This window comes from Dysidea avara, chromosome 3, assembly GCF_963678975.1.
Source record: "Dysidea avara chromosome 3, odDysAvar1.4, whole genome shotgun sequence".
In the NCBI taxonomy this organism is placed as follows: domain Eukaryota; kingdom Metazoa; phylum Porifera; class Demospongiae; order Dictyoceratida; family Dysideidae; genus Dysidea; species Dysidea avara.
Window position 1 is genome coordinate 31,188,618 of NC_089274.1, and position 20,771 is coordinate 31,209,388.

The 20,771-nt window shown below is 38.0% G+C and overlaps 1 protein-coding gene across 2 annotated transcripts in view; it reads left to right on the top strand.

Annotated features, from left to right (window-relative positions):
- The window catches only part of LOC136250691 (kinesin-like protein KIF21A), a 465,334-nt gene that overhangs the window by 286,996 nt on the left and 157,567 nt on the right, over window positions 1-20,771 (top strand). For both annotated transcript variants that reach the window (XM_066042921.1, XM_066042922.1), the window contains exons 22-25: window positions 10,054-10,116; window positions 18,131-18,181; window positions 18,305-18,430; window positions 18,858-19,004. In XM_066042921.1, coding sequence (XP_065898993.1) covers window positions 10,054-10,116; window positions 18,131-18,181; window positions 18,305-18,430; window positions 18,858-19,004 — 387 coding nt within the window. The remainder of the gene's footprint in view (window positions 1-10,053; window positions 10,117-18,130; window positions 18,182-18,304; window positions 18,431-18,857; window positions 19,005-20,771) is intronic.

A 20,771-nucleotide genomic window follows, 5' to 3' on the forward strand; every position in this document is an offset into this window, starting at 1 on the left:
GGGTGATTTGTTTGCAGCTGAACTCTCTACATGTTGGTTTCTTTGTAGCTGAACTCTCTACAAGATAACTTCTTCTAGCTGATCTCTCTACAGGATGACTTGTTTGTAGCTGAACTCTCTACAAGGTTATACTTCTAGGTGATCTTTCTACAGGATGACTTGTTTCTAACTGAACTCTCAACAGGGTGATCTGTTCATAGCTGAACTTTCTACTGGATGATTTGTTTGCAGCTGAACTCTATAAATGGTGGTTTCTTTGTAGCTGAAGTCTCTACAAGGTAACTTCTTCTAGCTGATCTTTCTACAGGGTGATTTGTTTGTAGCTGAATTCTCTACAAGGTGATTTATTTGCAGCTGAACTCTCTACAAGGTGACTTCTTCTAGCTGAACTCTCTACAGAGTAATTGATTTTTTTGCAGCTGAACTCTCTACATTGTGGTTTCTTTGTAACTGAACCCTCTACAGGGTGATTTGTTTGTAGCTGAACTCTCTACAGGGTGATCTGTTCGTAGCTGAACTCCCTACAAGGTAACTTCTTCTAGCTGATCTTTCTACAGGGTATATTTGTTTGTAGCTGAGTTCTCTACAGGGTGATTTGTTTGCAGCTGAACTCTCTACATGGTAGTTTCTGAACTCTGTACAATGTGACTTCTTCTAGCTGATCTCTCTGCAAGATGACTTGTATCTAACTGAACTCTCTACAGTGTGGTCTGTTCATAGTAGAACTTTCTACTGGGTGATTTGTTTGCAGCTGAACTCTTTGCATGATTGTTTCTTTGTAACTACAAGGTAACTTCTTCTAGCTGATCTCTCTACAGGGAAATTTGTTTGAGCTGAACTCTCTACATGATGGTTTCTTTGTAGCTGAACTCTCTATTAGGTACCTTCTTCTGGCTGATCTGACTACAGGGTAACTTGTTTGTAGCTGAATTCCCTACAGAATAACTTGCAATGTAATATAATTGAGTAAATTATAAATGCAGATGAATACTTTATTAGGGTGACTGTTCTATTAGAGTATCTCGATCTCGCATTTGTTACACGTAGTTGTCTTTCGAATCATAACTCAGTGATTTGTAATCCGATTCTTCTGTACTACTGCAAGGACTTTCTATGATGATTATTCCAGCTACATACTGATTTTCAGCTCGTTGCTCTAAGCGGTTTGCCTGGTAGACAAGAAAACTAATAGTTTTTTTTATTCATAAAAATCGATCGCGTAGTTTTGACACAGGTCGGGTTTTGTGTCATATCTCCATGGTCTTTATCCCGATTCCTTTCAAACCACAAAAAGGCACTCCTACGATGGTTGCTCCATCTACATATCAGTTTTCAACTGATTCCTCAAAGGAGTTTACCCTGTAGGCGTGACAGACCCTCGACCTTATTTTACGCAAATAATCGGTCATAACTCCGTGAATGTTCATCGGATTCCTACCAAAGTTTGTACAGAGATCCGCCTTCTTAATGAGCCCTTTAAGTGTGCCAAATTTCAGCCCGATCCGAGCACGCATTCGTGTTTTATGGCGGATTTTGTGAAGTGTGCGAAATGAAGAAGAAGAAGAAGAATAAAAAAAAATGAAGAAATTAAAACGAAATTTTGTTCGCTCGTATCTCGGAATGGCTGGAGCGATTTTCTTCAAATTTGGTGTGTAGACTCCCCTAGCTGGCCGGCACATCTGTAGCAAATTTGGTTCCAATCGGATAAGGGATCACAGAGCTACTTAGGTGTGAAAATTGCGTTTTCTTTCTTCCTGTTAATATACTGACGGGTGGCACGCCGGCTTCTTGGGCCGCACAACACACTACCGTGTGTCTTGATACAAAACACACAGGAGAGAACTATACATTAATGCAGTATCGTATACAGCATTACATTATAGGCGACATCACCAGATAAAAATTATTAGCCAATATAGAGCACAGTATGTCAACACCAACTAGAGCTACACAGGGTTCATCAGTGGTGTAGCAATGGCACAGTGATGGGTGACACACTATAATTATGCATACACAACTTGTAGGAGATAGCTACACAATACTGTAGGAGTATGCAAGCCAGATGAACCAGATAAAGGAAGACAGCCAAGCTAGCCAGAGCCTAGTAGCTACGCCAGGTGAAGGCAAAAAAGATCAATCACGTAATAAATATCCTGACACCAACACAAAGGAAGTTCGCCATGCCAGCTGCACAAAACAAAATTGTATGCTTGTATTTTATATGTAACTGTATTGTAAAGAGCGTGGCATATGTTTTAATGTTTTCTTGTATTGTTTATTTACGTGAATGAATCCACTGGCAGCTGGCATGGAGACTTGAGATGATACAAATATAAAAACTTACTTGTTATCTTCTTGTTTACACGTAAAGTGGCCTGTAGCTCTCCTGCACGGGCATCGTTAATCTTCTCCTTTGCGCAATCTGTAAATAATTAAGCAAGGGTGTGGTTCTGGGCATTATATAGAATTACACGTATGGGCAAGTCATCAGCATGAACAGGAGCAACGATTATACGTTTGTACCTTCATTCACAGGCAAATCTATCCCCGGTTAGTTCATGTCTCCAGACCTTGTAGTTTTTGAGAACATTATTTATTATTTATTTATGACGTAGTTTTAACCGCATTTCATATTTCTTTACTACTTGGTTTATAACTAGGACCGCGTCACATACAACCAAGTACATACACCAACGTGACAGCCCCCTGGTGAGGCTATTAGGTGGTGAAGGCACGATCCCCAAATCAACTCAATATGTCACAGTAGTGACAGATACAACACAATAATGGCATCGTAACTAAAGGCCACCAGTAGCTAAGTGCCAGTACATCATTGGTGTGGTAATGGCATAGTGATGTGTACAAAGTATATGCATACACAACCTACAGGAGATGCACAATACTGTAGGAGTATACAAGCCAGGTGAACCAGATAAAGGAAGACAGCCAAGCCAGCCAGAGCCTAGTAAGCTACAGTAGGTCAAGGAAAAATGTATAATAATACAAGAAAACTTTTAAAACATACCACGCTCTTTACAATTCATTAGTACAAACAGATAAGCAAACCAACCAGAGCCTAGCAAGCCAGAAAAAATATAAAATACAAGACATATGTACATTGCAATACAAACAAACATACCTTTCCTTGTGCAGTTGGCATGTCAAACCTATTCAGGTGTCCTGCAGCCATAGATACACGGAACGCATCCACTGGCAGCTGGCATTGTGACTTGAGACTTAGTGTGCCAACTGGCAACACTTTCAAACACAACTGAACCGCAATTCGCTCGTTTAAATAGCCATTTGAATCTGCTCGATTGGTAGTGGGTATATTACGTGCTGTTTTGATTGGCATTAAATAGAATTGTCGTACGTTTCTATCACCTCCACGGTAACATTCACCCATTATAAGATTATCTTTTCATCTATTCCCGGTGAGTGCGAAGCCTTAGGTCTTGTAGTTTTCTCAAACATTATTTATTAATTATTTATTTCATAATTAATGACGTAATTTTAACCACGTTTCATTCGTATTATTCTTAGTACTTGGTAGTATAATTATTATTACTAGGACCACGTCACATACAACCAATTACATACACCAACATTGCAACCTATCCATTGGGCAAGTATAAACAGTGCCATAGGCAGCACTCAGAGCAGTGTGCGTGTACCGGTGGAAATGATATATAGGCATATGTACACAGGCAAGGGAGTTTAACTGGCATAAGGAAACCACAATACTAAAACACAACCTACACCAAAACCAAGCTATATTGAAAGTAGCTATATATTGTAGGTTATGACGTTTCTCTCAAGATGACTCAGCAGTGAAGTGAGGCTATGCAGAACAAGGGACATGGTGAAGGCACAATTAACAATTGATCCCAATCAAGCCAATATGGCACAACAGACTCTGTTGTAACTAGAGGCCACAGGTGATGTGCCAGTATATCAGCGGTGTGGCATTGGCACAGTGATCTCAGCCTATAATATTATGCATACAGCCATGCACAACATTCAGGAGATAGTTACACATTGTTGTATATGCAGCACTGCATCGGCTTCTAGTTTAGCTATTATACAGACTCACGGTAGAGTAGTAGATAAGTCCAGTGGAAAATAATTCCAGCTGCTAGCAAGCCAGATGAAGGATGAAGATGTATAATACAACTACCAGCACAAGTATTACATTACTCATTACCTTGGTTTTCCAGCTGGTTGTTTATGAGCGCATCAGCTGGTATCCCAACTGGTCATCAGCTGGTTGTTCACTGCATGACTCCTGGAGCACATATCCTGCACACAAAATACACAGTTACAAACATTTAAACATACTTGTAATGTGGCCTCTGGCCTCTCCGCGACGTTTACTAATCTTCTCCTTCGAGCAATCTGTAATTAACAAGGGTGTGGTGCCGGGCGTTATATAGAATTACACGTACGGTAAAGTCATCAGCGCGAACAGGCGTACTTATTATACGGTTGTGTTTTCATTCACAGGCGAATCTATCCCCGCTTAGTTTATGTGTCTAGGCCTTGTAGTTTTCTCTAACATTATATATTATTTATTTATTTCATTATTAATGACGTAATTTTAACCACATTTCGTATTATCCTTAGTACTTGGTTGTATAACTAGGACTGGGTCACACATAACGAAGTAGATTGTTTACGTATAAGACAACTTCTATTTTGTTCCTCTAACTGATGTATAGTAAGTACAGTAGGACCCAAGCATCTGTGTGCCAGTTCTATTATAAAAGTGTTAAGATAAGTGAATCCGTTTGTATGAATCAAGCCCATTCATTTATATAGTAAGTTCCGTTCAACTGCTCTAATAGAACATACACTTACTCTAATAAAACGATCACCTAATAACAGAATACTCAAATAGAACAGTCAATTACACTGTTCAGATAATAAAGAGTTTGTATAATCAAGATTCAAGTCCTACTGTATCACCTGTTATATCACCATTGCATAGCATTTATGGTAGCCTTTACCTAGTATAAATAATTCGAGTTTGGTAACCTTCCATGTATATGGCATTGTTATGTACAATGGAAACGTGGCCAAACTCAAACTATTTAATATTGCTACTAGAGAATCTTACACATTGCTTTATTGATTACCATGTACTTCGCAGATAAGCATTCAGCAGGAGGTTCACAGATGATGGCACAAATCCCTCTCCTTTCAACCCAATAAGTGAGATGTAGGAGATTGCCAATCATTTCTTTAGTGTCAACACTTTTCCATTACTACTGCTGGGTTGATTTAACTAATAGCAAAACAAACAGTAGATGTGTTCCCAGGACCTCATCAGTTATCATACAAAAAAAAATACTGGTCACACTATTACTACCACACAATCACTAAACTATGTACACATATGGGCACAAAAATTCACACACGCACACACACACACACACACACACACACACACACACACACACACACACACACACACACACACACACACACACACACTGTACATGTACACACATGCACACATCTAGATATACACACAAACACACATACGCACACACACAATATGTGCATGGATAAAAGCACACATAATTATGTGCACACATATTTGAAAGATACACACACACACATGTACACACACACATGTACACACACACACACACACACACACACACACACACACACACACACACACACTCACATATACACGCACACACTCACATCCACACACTCACACCCATACACTCACTCACTCACACACACACACACACACACACACACACACACACACACACACACACACACACACACACACTCACTCACATATACACGCACACCCACACACTCACATCCACACATCCACACACCCACACACTCACACCCATACACTCACTCACTCATTCACACACACACACACACACACACACACACACACACACACACACACACACACACACACTCATTCACACATACACGCACACACTCACATCCACACACCCACACACCCACACCCATACACTCACTCACACACACACACACACACACACACACACACACACACACACACACACACACACACACACACACACACACACACACACACACACACACACACACACACACACTCACTCACATATACACGCACACCCACACACTCACACCCATACACTCACTCATTCACACACACACACACGCAAACGCACACACACACACCATAGGTGTAGCTATGGCCAGTATGGGCATGAGCAGGCATTGCCCTACCATTGCAGTTCCTTTCCCATCCATCAACCTTTGCCCAGCCATCACAAGCAACTAACTCAATGTTAGTTATGCTACACTAAATTCATGGCAGAGCATACACAACCCTGTGACAGTAATATAGCACATACCACATTATTTGAATTATGATTTTACCAAAGGCCTGAATTCATGATTGACATCACATGATATATTTAGGAGAAATCTCACGGAAAGCCCTTTTCACACCTCAAGTAAATTCACGTATATTTTGTACATACTGTAACTCTTCATTTGTAGCGTTGTGTAATGGACTGAAATATATAAGAGCGAAGTGTAATGGCCACCATTCAATCTCGATTAGTTGGCTTTGACATTTCAGTTCAACTGTGCTTTAGTCTACTACAGAAAGTGCTGCACACCCAAGGCACATAGACTGCTAGTGGATAAGAAGAAAATTCTGCTCCATACATTTATGATATGTGCCATGAGGGTCGGATGGAACAGTAAATGAAGAGAAGATCAAGTCATTGTGAAGAGTTCCAACTGTATTTATGTAGATACTATATCTGTGCAAAGTGTACATTCGGTACAGGACCAAACTTAATTTGTTACTAAGAAGTAGTAGGCCTGAGCCAAATATACTCAAAATTTTGCCTAAAATGCTTTCATGAATTTCCCAAAATATTTACGTATTATGCACTTCATGCAGTGTCCCTTCCTAGCTAACAACATTCATTACTATAATTTTATAATATTTTAATCAACAAATACTCTATTAGAGCATTTCACTACATACTGACTGTTCTATTAGAGAGTATTGATCAAAGGAGGTATAACAGTGGCGGATCCAGGGGGGCACGTCCCCCCACACACACACCCCTTCAAAAAATTGTATACAAGATTGAGATACTCTGATAGAGCAGTAAATTACACTAATAAAGCAGTCGCACACACACACACACACACACACACACACACACACACACACACACACACACACACACACACACACACACACACATGCATGTATGTACACAAACATATCCATCTACGCACAAGCAAAACATGGTAGAAAATAGTTGTTGGAGCAGTGGCAGAGGAAATAGTTGATATGAGAGGGGGCTGACCAGAGTATAGAATTTCTGGCAGCAGGTGATCTGGGGGGCACAGCCTCCCCCTAGAAGTTGTAGCTATTATAGCTTTCACAACATCTCAAAGTTCACTAAAATTAATTTATAGGGTACAATTTGAAGCATTTTAACTAAAACATCAACTTTTAATTAAAACAATTGTGACCTGTTCTTGGAAAACCTACCTTTTGGCACATTGGTCAAATTTCTGTTTTATAGCTTAAATGAGGTACTGGGTGCTCATCTCTCTTGTGTTAAAATTTCAGCTTAATATCTTTAATCATTCCTGAGATATGGCTGATTTTCTTTCCTGTACATTACAAACTAACTTCTATGTAATGTATTGAGTTCTGTGAGAGATTAAGGGTAACAAATGGTGACAAATTACTTTGTTTACCAATAATACCATTCTTATCATCTAAAATACTTTAAAAGACATTTCTGATAGTTTAATGAAGTATTCTTGGTACTTTTCTACAATTAAAAGCCAAGTATCATTGTCTAAGACTAAGTTTTAGCCATTCCATCACATGGACAAATCACCCAATTTGTAAGTTCATTGGTGTCCCACACATGAGAAATTACTACATGGTCTGATATAGTCATCCATATCTCCTAGGAAAAAGAAGTTATGGGCGTGAAACTTCACAGCAAGAAGGTTTAATAGTTGCTTTATCCGAATATGCAAAAAAAATTAATTTAAAAAAAAATTGTTGTAATTTTCAATTTAATTCTCCCAAAAAGTTTGCTTGTGCCCAAAAGGTAGGTTTTCCAAGATCCGGTCACAATTTAAGGCCACGGTATAATCACAGGCAATCATTCAAAGTTTTTAATGCCTATCGATACTTGTTGATAAGGCCATAAAACCAGTCTACTGAGTCAAGCAGTGTGAAAGGTTTAAAGTGAACACAAAGCCCTTCATATTAATGTTTTTATGTCATTACAGTACAGTGTAGTTTGAGGCAGGTGGAACACTATAAGTTGGTGTAGCAAGACATGCAAGCCAGCCCATACATTGCTCAGCTCCAGCTATGACTACCATGTTTTCCGTTGCCAAATGCAGCAAAAGCTGTAGGCTCTATATATGGGCAGTTCTGGGGCATGGTGATGCTGTATACAACAGATATGTTGGTTATTTGGATGTTTGCCCCTAAATTTTCATAGTTTAGAAGCCCAGAGAGACTATACAGTTTTACTGTTCTTAGCTAATACTTAAGAGAGAGAACCATCAATGATGATGATGAAAATAGTGCATATGTATCTTATACAGTAACTGAGAGTGTGTTGTGTCCTCAGGCACACATGACCACAACATGGAAGACCATAAGGTGGGTATGGCAAGGAGTGAAATTACACCAAAACATACAAAAAACTGCTAGCTTTTAAAAGGAACTGTAAAGGTGACTATTTTATTAGAGTAGCTGACTGCTCTATTAGAGTATCTCGATCTTGCAATAATTGTCCAATGGCCCCACCATCTATATGGTTCCATTAATTAAATAATTAACAAATTTTTGTGTTTGACATCGTCCTGTGCTACCTTTTAGGCCCCACTCTTTTAAGTAATAACAAAAGTTGTCCGGTTAACCTAGGGGCAACGGTTTAAAAGAAATTCACACAGTCTTAAGTACAAAACCTTCTACTCCAGCCTGTTGTTTTCCCGTAAGTCTCTCGTGTATTCTTCCTTTGTTTAGTCAAGTGTCTCTCACACCAGTATCTTGATCTTTCTACAGAGTACGCTGCTCTAGTTCCACCCGGTGAGTTCTCATGTCGAAGTATTGAGTCAAATTTTGTAGTATCCAATGCTTAGTTTAATGTACTGGTTGCTAAGAATTACAAACCTGGTTCACGAACCGGTTGTACAAGTTCAATGTTTGGTTTTACGCGTAGTGCATATAAACTGGTTGCTATGCGGCTGTAGCTACTCAAAGGTTATACGAGTTGAACTCCTAGTAACTAACGCGTGGTGTGTTTTAACCGGTTGTCAAGAACTGGAAAGGACGGCGCCTATTAGAAAACCTAACTCATTAACAAAGCACTTGGGAAAATACCCATAGTTATTTTGACGTTCGTGTATCGTCTAACACAACCCCGGTGAGTATTCGTTTGTGCACTTCGTAGTTAGTCCTGTACATTAATTAATTAATTAATCATTTATGATGTCATTTCTTATTATTCTTATTACTTGGTTATGTAATTTGAGCTTTACAGTGGCCAGCACTGAAGGTCTGACAGCAACATGTGCTGCAGCCTTTGGATTAACTAACCTAACAAACAGGAACTAGTGATTAAATTAAACATTACTTAACCTACAGTAGCTAACAATAAGGTGAAACAGAAAATGGGCAAAAGAAAGGGAAAAAAAATCCCTCAACTACAGAATTTCAACTGCAGGCCACCCAATGTCTAGTCATGTGCCACACTACATTATTGCTGGTAGTGATGGCCACCCAATGTCTAGTTGAGCACCACACTACATTATTGTTGATAGTGATAAGCATGCAATAATGAATAATATCTGAGGGTAGGATACTTGGAATTGTGCAGCAGTATCCTCTCAGTATTTGTATGGTGATTGATTTTCTATTAGCCATGTTTCAATACATTCTATGCTCTTTTAAATGTAATCTATATAGTTTGAATACGATAAGGGGTGATTGTGTATACGTTGATATACGTATGTCATGTGCAGGTAAAAAGTGATGCTGAGCTAAGGCATCTAAAGACCAGTGTAGAGGATTTGAAAAGACAGAAAGTGAGTTACTTATTTTAGCAATGTATCAAGGGATGCAAGAGTCTCGATAACATAACTGTCATAATAGAATTTATGTATAATTGTTGCGTATCATAGTGTGTTTTTCATCATTGCAACAATAATGAATTTGGGAAATGCTTTATGTTCACAGTGTTGTTTTTTTATGAAGAATTCTTTCTTAGAAAGTACGTACAATACCCTTTTGTAAATACATATCATAATATCTGGTATAATTAAAAACATAAGTGAAGTATGGTTTCACCTATAAAAGTAGAAATATGAGTGATTGTAGCTATTACAACATACATGTAGCTATGTGAGAAAATCCCAAAAGTGTCATGTTACTGTCATCTATATGCCACAACAGTCATCTATATGCCATAACAGTCAAGCTGTAAAAAAGGGCTCGACCCCAAAAAAGCCATGCAGGGTGAAAAACGATGTGAAATCCAAGGTGGAGGGCAAGAAATGGCTGTGATGGCAAAAATTTTAATGCTGACAATACAGGTGAATTTGTGTTGCTTTCTCCGGGATTCAGCACCAAATTCACCTGAATTGTCATTATTGAAAGTTTTGCCTTTCAATTAACGACAACCGTTTCTTGGCTACCACTAGGTAGGAGCCGTTTCTTGGCTACCACTAGGTAGGAGTCCATATGCTTTTTAATCTTCCAATTATTCTTTCTGGCAATTCTTTATTATTCCTAAATCTATTAGAGTAAACGTATAAGTGACTGCTATATTAGAATATCTCTATTTTTCAACCATTTTTATACTTGCACTGTTTCAGTGTTGCATTCAAAATATTTTTGCATCACACTACAAGAAAAACTTATAATCTTGCACTAATTATTCCTAGAACTCATCCGATTATTCCAGAATATTCCCCAATTCTTTCCATTACCTATTATTCCTGAATTTATTCCGGCATGATAGACGCATCCCTAACTTCCACCTTGTCTTTTTTCACCCAGGCTTTTTGGGAACCAAACCCTTTTTTCACAGCTTGGTTGTTTTTTTATGGATATCACTTCTTTTTTTATTTGTATAGTCGAAAGCCGGCCTATGGCAAGCTTTGTAGCATTATTTTTTTCTTCATTACAGAGAGATCAAGAGAGGAATTTTGCTTATAATGATGTAAAATAATAACATGAATTTACATCTACAGGTTGTCTGACTTATAGAAGAAATCTCTACAACTACAAAATAACTTTTTTGTAACTTAACTCTCTTACAGAGTACCTTACAATGTAGACTCTCTATAGGGTGATTTATTGGAGCTGAACTCTTTACAAGATGACTTGTTTGTAGCTGAACGCTCTACATGGTGATTTGTTTGTGGCACAAGGTGATTTGTTTGTAGCTGAATTCTCTACAGGGTGATTTGTTTGTAGCTGAACTCTCCACAGGGTGTTTTATTTTTAGCTGAACTCTGTACTGTGTGACTTTTTTGTAGCTGAACTCTTTACTGCGGGACCTGAACTCTCTACAGGTGACTTGTTTCTAGCTGATCACTCTACATGGTGGCTTTTTGTAGCTGAACTCTCCAAAGGGTGATTTGCTTTTAGCTGAACTCTCTACTGTGTGATTTTTTTGTAGCTTAACTCTCTACTGAGGGGCCTGTTTGTAGCTGAATTCTCTACAGGTGATTTGTTTCTAACTGATCTCTCTATAGGGTGGCTTTTTGTAGCTGAACTCTCCTCAGGATGATTTGTTTGTAGCTGATCTCTGTACAGGGTGGCTGTTTGCAGCTGAATACTCCACAGAGTGATTTATTTATAGCTGAGCTCTCTACAGGGTGACTTTTGTAGCTGAATTCTCTACTGAGTGACTTGTTTGTAGCTGAACTCTCCACAGGATGATTCTTTGTAGCTGAACTCTCTACTGGGTGACTTGTTTTGTAGCTCAACTCCTTACACAGTAAGTATTCATGTACTCTGTAGCTGAATGCTCTGATAGGGTCACTTACTAATGATGCTGAATACTCCAATAGAGTGACTGTACTATTGCAATATCTCGATCATGCACTCGCTAAACGTAGTAGTATTTTGTATTTTAACTGAGTGGCTTTTACTCCGATTTCTGCAAGGACTTTCTATGATGATTATTCCATGTACATACCGGTTTTCATCTCACTTTTCATAGCAGTTTGCCTGGTTGGCATGAAAACTAGTGGATTTTTATTCATGAAACTTGATCGCATAAGTGTGACACAGGTTGGATTTTGTGTCATACCTCCATGGTGTTTATCTCGATTCCTTTCAAAATACAAAAAGGCACTCCTACAATGATTACTCCATCTACATAGCAATTTTCAACTCATTCCTTAAAGTAGTTTACCCTGTGGGCATGAGAGAAGTTTAATCTTATTTTTTGCAAATAATTATTTAAAACTCCGTGATTGTTCATTGGATTCCCACCAAACTTGGTACTGAAATTTGATTTAATGTGCCCTTCAAGTGTGCCAAATTTCAGGTCAATTGGGGTATGTGTTTGTATTTTATGGAAGATTTTGAAAAGTGTGCAAAAGGAAGTAGAAGAGAGAAAAAATGAAGAAAATAACCCTGAAACTTTTTTCAAATTTGGTATGTAGACTCCCCTACCTGGCAGACACTTCTGTTGCAAATTTGGTTTCAATCTGATAAGAGATCACGGAACTACATACAGTATGTGTGAAAATTGTGTGATACTTTCTTCCTGTCAATATAGTCACGGTGTGTTGTGTCAGTTTATTGGGCTGTATGACACATTACTGTATGTATTGATCTATTCAATGCTAAAGTAGGGGTCTTCCCACATAGCTATGTTTTCACTCATATTTTTGTTTCACTACTATATTGATAGAACCCTAGTTCAGTTTTATTTTAGGCTGTCAACTTTTTTGCTATAGTATATCTACTGTACGTTTGTTGCTTTATTAGAGTATCTCAATCTACCTATTGAGTTATACAATATATTAAGTGGTGTGGTTATCTATGTCATAGTTTTTTACAACAAACCAGAACTTATTGTTGATAAATCATTAAGTGACACAGTCATGGCATGCTTTAATTGATAAGAGCCTGGTGGCATGTTCTAATATTTAGGGGGCGTGGTCAGTGCACACAATTGTTTTTTTATAAGTGCAGCTACACCTATCTACTCTATTTACAGTTGCTGAAGCAGTTCAAATACACTGTGGTTTTGTGGCTCTTATATACATGTACACTCCCTAAGTAAAATGTCTCTGAGGAAAATTTGTGTATCAGTATGATTTCTTTGCATGAAGAAGATGACGACTGTGTAGGTGTAGATAAAAGGAAAGGAAAAGCACTGAAGGCAGACACTTGTCAAAGACAGATGCCATAAGTGGGTTTGTTATTGTGGCAAGAGATGGTGGCCATGTGCTACTTCGTTTGGTCTCTAGCATTGTGATTGCGGTCAGGCGGGCGGGCGGGCAGGTAGGCAGGCAGGCATGCAGGCCAAAATTTGGGTTTTGGTGATTTTTTACAAAAAATCAATATCAATATTTAGCCATCTATCAGTGTATTCTTGTTTTTTTATTTTAGAGTATCTAAGACTATTGCATAAAAGTGATTTAATGTTTCTATGACAGTTTTTAATCATCTTTACCATGGAGACTGAATTGATTGCAGAGGCGCTTCCCCTGCTTTTCTTCATTTGTAATTCTGTGAAATGGGCTGAACATGCTGAAAGCAAAGCGGAATGGCCGCTTCACTTTCAAGTCAGTAATTGATGGTTGGGGTGAGCATTTAGTCGAAAACATCACCTTTTGTGCCATGTTTTCCTTTTGATGCAGTACGCACAATTTTCCCAGTCATAATAATGTTACAAAAAAGTAAACAAACGTGTATAAGTAAAATTAAGAATTTTAAGTTTGAATGGTGATCTTAGATAAAAGTAGGGAGAAACAAGGGAGGTTGCCTATGCCTGCAAATATACTAGTGGACATTTAATCCCTAATTCAGTCATGGATGTAGACTGCATAATTATCCACTAGTACAGCTGTACATCTGCAGGTGTAGGCATCCTCCTGTGTTATCCTACTATTTTTTTATGATCCCTACAAACTTAAAATTCTTATTTTTTTCTTATACTCATTACAATAAGAAGTGCAGGTGTAAACACACTTGTTGTATCATTCTCCATACGTAAGACTGTGTACTATGTACAATAGCACATTGAAACACACATCCTAATTACTAATTGAACTAGTCAGTTTTTCGCTATGTCCTTTACATGTATGTAGCCAAGAGTCTTGTACCATTCTTACCTTTTATGATGCAGTACATACTGTAAGACTCTTATACAATATGCCAGAAGGCATATTTCAGCTCCATGCAGCATATAGGAAAAATGAAGGCGACTAACTTACAAATTACTTAAACATAACTTGACAATGGTTACTGCTACAGGCTTAATTTCTTCACTGTGCAACATTGCCTAAGGCAAAGCCATGTCTTTTAGTCTAGTGCATCAACTATCATGTTTTGTCCTCCCTTATCCCACTAGAGTAAAGTTGTTTGATTAATAGATAATGCTTTAATGACTTTGTAGTTGGTTATCGAAAAAAATGTGTTTTTGACGAAGGACCTGGGACCATGGGACCACAGGTATCCAACTCTTCTTGAAATTTTATACACTACACAATATTCTATACTTGTACTAAGTACTTCTGTAAGTAGTTTTGCATGGCCAATCCACTTTTTTCGCTGTCACAGTGTCTCTCATGACGTTTACACCAATTAGAAATTTTAAGTGCCTCTGAAAAAAATCTCTGAAGCTGACTGCACTTATAGGCCACTGAGTCGCCACTCGCCTTCTGCACTAGTATACTAGCCTATTATGCTTCCCCAGCTATAGCTGTACTACAATAGTTTAGAAACATTGTGCAAACAAATGTTCCAGGGAAGTAGCAATTACTAGCTAAACCAAGTTAAGCAATTTGCAGCAGCTCTACAACCAGACTTCGTACATTGTGGTGTATTTGCACAATGTTTCTAAACTACTCTAGTAGCTGAGGTGGCATAATAGACTAGTGCAGCAGGCGAGTGGCCTATAAATGCAGTACATACTTTTTCAGAGGCGCAATTCTAATTGGTGTAAACATCATGTGAGACACAAAAAAGTGGATTGGCCATGCAAGTGTACTTGCAGATGTACCTGTGGAATATTGTGAAGTGTATGAAGAGTTGAACCCCCATGGGTCGCCTGGTCTTGGGTCCTTGGTCCCCGGGTCTACTGTTTTTACCTACTGCCTGAACCTTGGCTATGAGCTTACCACGTTTCTTAAAACCATTGAAGAAAATTTGTGAAAGTAGACCTGTATGAGCACACTATATAAAAATATTGACCAGTAACTGATCTCATATTACCTTTACAGCACATTGGTAAATGTATATTCTAAATCAAACCAAAATGTCCCTTAACCCTTAAACGCACATAAGCCTATATATAGGCGGATTACGCATGTCCCTGGAAAACGCGTAGCCTATAGATAGGCTTTTACGCATGGCTGTAAGCAAAGCGCTGTAACTTTTGAAGCGTTTATTGTATTGCTTTGTAATTTGTGTCATTCTACTCGTGATGTAATAAGCATTAAAATGATACCTAGGGGTTTACCCTATGACCAAAGTATAGGAACTAAAACTCGCCGTGAAAATAATTCTGAACAAAGAACTATAAAAGTGTGCACATACTAGAGTTGTACCGATAATCAGATCAGTACTTGGTAGAAGCCAATAATTAGCTGTTTTAACATAATTGGAAATCGGTTGAAATGGGCTGTGGCCAGCAGATTATTACTCTATTTAGCTTCAGCAGCTGTAGTACCACTGTAGGGCTGGTGTCAGAAGCTCTGGTATGTACTTGGGTAATTTGTGGTAACCACAAAGATAAACAGTGATGGTTCAGGCCCTAGCCCACTTGTCTGACTAGCAACTTTGATTGAGATAAGTGTACAATTTTACACAATTGGCTTTACTAACTCTACTTTTAATGGAGTGTGCACAAGTATAATTTTAGAGACCTACAATCGGGTATCGGTTAACTATCGGTAAAACAGGATAAAAATGTATCGATATCGGTTTTCCATAAAAAGTGGGAATCGGTACAACTCTACTACATACCTTTAGAAAATGATCCATAACTCCTTGCCAGTTGGTCCGAATCGTTGCAAACAAGTATTACTCGAATCGTCATTCAATGGCGAACCAGGCCATATACAGCTCACATGATTAAACCCGCAATCAATATGACAGGCAAAACGAAGAATGTGCTGTTGCGATAAAGTTAGATGTTATACAAGTAAACCTTCGTTGTTACAGTAGTTATTTAGCCTTCCCCAAGTAGGTCAATGAATAAGCTTTCTATTGATATCTCATTTTAGGCTAATAGAGTTAGGAAAGCTATCTTGCCTCACCATGTAAGTTTGCTTTGTCTAAACACATATTCCTAAAAGTTGCGTGCACATTTACGGCTTAATTCCTTAAAAGTTTCATGTGCGTTTAAGGTTTGACATGTTTCTGATAATTTCTGTGTTTTTTACTAGTAAGCTGATTACTCAACCAATTGACCAAGCAACCAACTAATGACTGACTATTACTTTAAACTAGCATACATATGTGACTGTCTCAGCGAAAATCCATCTAGTTTGCACAAAAAATTTAAAAAAACTGGTGAAATTACACATGTCACAAAGAAAATTTTACACAAGGTTTAATCAAGCCATTACTCAGGAAAAGAAGTCTTGACTTGACTAAACCTATATACCATCTCATTTGCCTACTCATGGGGAGTTCGAAAATCTTTGTTTCATTTCTGTAGCCTCAATGGTTTGCGTGTGATGTGCATTTGTTTATGATGCGGTAGACGTAAACAAAATTGTCACCGCTTCTTCAACAAAACTGCTTTCATACGCCTATGCGCAAGTGACTGTAAGGCTAAAATTATACCTTGGTTGATCTGCCAATCCATGGTGAACATTGTAAACCAAATTCCAACTTTGTAGACTAATCTAAATGGAAGTTTTGGCTGTGAATGTAAGCGCCTGTAGTTTATTTTTAGTATAGTCACTGTACAAATCGATTTCCTTGTTCTTCCTACTTTCTGGCACTGTAATTCCAAAACTACTTACCATAATTGACTGAAACTTGTAAACCATTCCTTGGACAATGCAGATAATGCTGAGAAATTTAATAAAAGAATTCGGAGGTTGTGCAAACTAGACGTGTTTTCGCTGAGATGGTCACATATGTTTAACATAACTAAAGCTACAAGTAAAAAGTTAGGATATTTGGCAAAGTATTTTCAAATCACTGTGAGTGAATTCTAAGGGCTTAGCTATACCTAAACAATATTACAGGTTGTTGTTAAGTAAAGATTACATCTGTGAACAGGCTGTAGGACCAGATATCCTATAGACCTTCAGTAGTTGTTCTGTGAAGCTTTAATTTAAAAATTCAACTAGTTTTTGATCGATTTTTGGTAGAGAGAATGCAAATCTTCATGATGTACTATGAAGTACTACTGTACAGTATGTAAATGCCTTATAGTTCAATACAGCAGAGAAGATTATCAGAATTAAGATACGGTATAACATATGTTTATGATGTATTGACAATTGATTTTTTTCACAAGTGCATGTTCATTATGTATGTGTTCTGTAAAAGTGAATGCAATAACTATAAGAAATCATGACTAATACATACTGTAATTTTAAATTATTTACAGTATGCCTTCAGTTGCTAATTGTTAATAATAAACTTTCTAGGAGCTTTTTTGGGTTACAGTGACTGGTTAATGGTAGTACTGTACGTACATGTGCCTACATTAGATACTAGAAGATATGTATCACTGGCCTGCTGTACTTGTACTGTAGATTGATTGAGAATCAATTGTGTTTTTTTAGCACAGTTTTGAAAGGCCATAGTCCATGTCTCTCATTAAATTGTAACATTAGTAGTGTTTGCTGTGCATGAATATTGTTACTGCATTATGATTTAATAATTTTAAAGGTCAATTTGATGAGAAAAATGAGAGAAGGATCTCAGCAAAAGAAATTAGACGTACGTACTGTATTTTGTGTTGTCTAGTATACATATTTATATATAATGTGTAATTAGTAGTAGGATAATACGATCTTTATGCAGCATCTACATATGTTAAGATTGATTTATATTCCATATAAGGAGTTGCTAAAGCAAAGAGAAATAGCTCAATTAAAAAAAGAAGACAGAAGAAAGGAAAATATGATCAAAGAATTGAAGGCTGATAAATTAAGAAAAGATGTTGTTTTAAAGAGGAGGCAGGAAGAGGTTCAGGAAGTGTTTGTATAACATACACACTGTAGTTACTGTACTATGCACTTTTTAAAAAGCAAGATGAAACCAAAATTTAAATTTATAAGGTGCATGTGACTTTTTATACAATGTATACTTAGTTTGTAATTTAATTCGATAAGTATTACTTAGCATCCCTTTAAATATATATTTCAGTAAAGTCTTCTGTTCTACAAAACAACTTGTTCTTAAAAATTTGTGCTCACAGTTACTGTAATACAAAAACAATAGTGGAAATTTACCTTGTAATCTAACTACACTGTACTATTATGCCATTCAGCAGTATTCAGTTTGTTTAAATAACAACGCATGTATTTATTGCATGTGTAAAGTGTTTTACTACTGCACATGAAAATCAGAACATAATGGCTACGAAAAAAGATGTGTGCTAATTTTGTTGTAGGTTGCTGCATTGAGACGTGTTCAGCGTCAAAGGCCTGTTCGTCAAACAGCAGCAGTATCGTCGTCATCATCATTAAGCAAACAAAGAGGTTCTTCTATTTTTTCGAGTGAGAATGCTAGGAAGAAATGGCACACCATTGAGAAATCAGTATGTAATGTAGTGTTATGCACATGCACTTACGTATAAACTTCAGAGTAAGGATTATGATACATGTATAATGTTACTAAAACATTGAATAACTAAACCATTGGTAAACCTTAGGTATGGAGCTTAGTTCAACATATTATTAGAGACAGAATTGTGTTGACAAGCTGATTGCAGTGTGTATGTATAGTACAGTGACTGGTATACTGTACATAATGTATTCACGATGTAGTAGCGTAATTTCAGTGCAGAATTTTCACAAAATAGGTGAAACCAGAATTTAAGTATTTAATATCTGCTTCATCTTTTCTTCTTCCTGTGGTAAAAAAATACGTTTAAAAAGCCCCAAAGGGGTCTGTGGCCAGCTTTGGGGTATACAAATACAAAAAGAAATGAAATCTAATCCAAAACAGCCAAGCTGTAAAAAAAGTGTGTGGCCCTCAAAATGGCTATGGTGAAAAAAAAAGTGAAATCCAAGGTGGCGGCCAAGAAATGGCTGTGATGGTACATTAATGGTAAACAATTTAATAACGACAATTCAGGTGAAGTTGGTGCCACTTGGTCTTGGCACAAATTTACCTGAATTGTTGTTATTAAAATTTTTATCATTAACCTACCATCACAGCCATTTCTTGGCCACCACCTTAGATTTCACATCTTTTTTCACCATAGACATTTTGAGGGCCGCACACTTTTTTTACAGCTTGGCTGTTTTGGATTAGATTGAATATAAAAGGAAAGACAAGGCAAAGAAGGAATGCACTTTTCGGAACCCCAAAAGGCACATCCCACTAGTGAGTTTGTTTTAGTGATATTCGATATTAGGATTTTGGTTTCGGTATAATGTTGATACGATAATTGGTAAAATATTGAAATTTCGATACTTTTTCGATATTTTTCTTTTGGGTAATTGCGTGGGGCAAATGTTTATAATTAACAGCTATGCTTTACAGAATTTGTGATAAAGGTAATAAAAAGTCTTGGAAACTGGTAGACACTTTTAAAATGGCTATACTGTACATAGCTGAGCTTCATTTCTACTGTGATTGCACAATCACACACCAAAAGTTGTAAATTACCAACATATTACTGAATATATTGAAAATTTTAGCAAAATATTGAGTATACGATAAATATTGATATCAATTATAAAAATATTGAGATTCGATATGGCATCGGTATTTGAAAAAAATATTGCAATGTCAATAATTTTTCGGTATATTGCACATCACTAGTTTGCTATTGTGGTGTAAAATGGTGGCTGTGCGTTGCTTTGTTTTGGCTCTAGGCTTGCGACTGCAGTCAGTGAGTGGGTGGTGGGTATGTAGGTGTGTATAGGTAGGTGGGTGGATGGGTGTGTAGGTGGGTGGATGGGTGTGTGGGTGGGTGGTGGGTGGGTGTGTGGGTGGGTGGGTGGTGTGTGGTGGGTGGGTGGGTGTGTAGGTGGGTGGGTGTGTGGGTGGGTGGTGTGGGTGGGTGGGTGGGTGTGTGGGTGGGTGGGTGGGTGTGTAGGTGGGTGGGTGGGTGGTGGGTGGGTGTGTGTGGGTGGGTGTGTGGGTGTGTGGGTGGGTGGGTGGGTGTGGGTGGTGTGGGTGGGTGGGTGTGTGGGTGGGTGGGTGGGTGGGTGGGTGAGTGGGTGGGGTGGGTGGTGTGTAGGTGGGTGAGTGGGTGGGTAGGTGGTGTGAGTGGGTGGGTAGGTGGGTGGTGTCGGGTGGGTAGGTGGGTGGGTGGTGTGTAGCTGTGGGTGGAGTGTGTAGGTGGTCTGGGTGG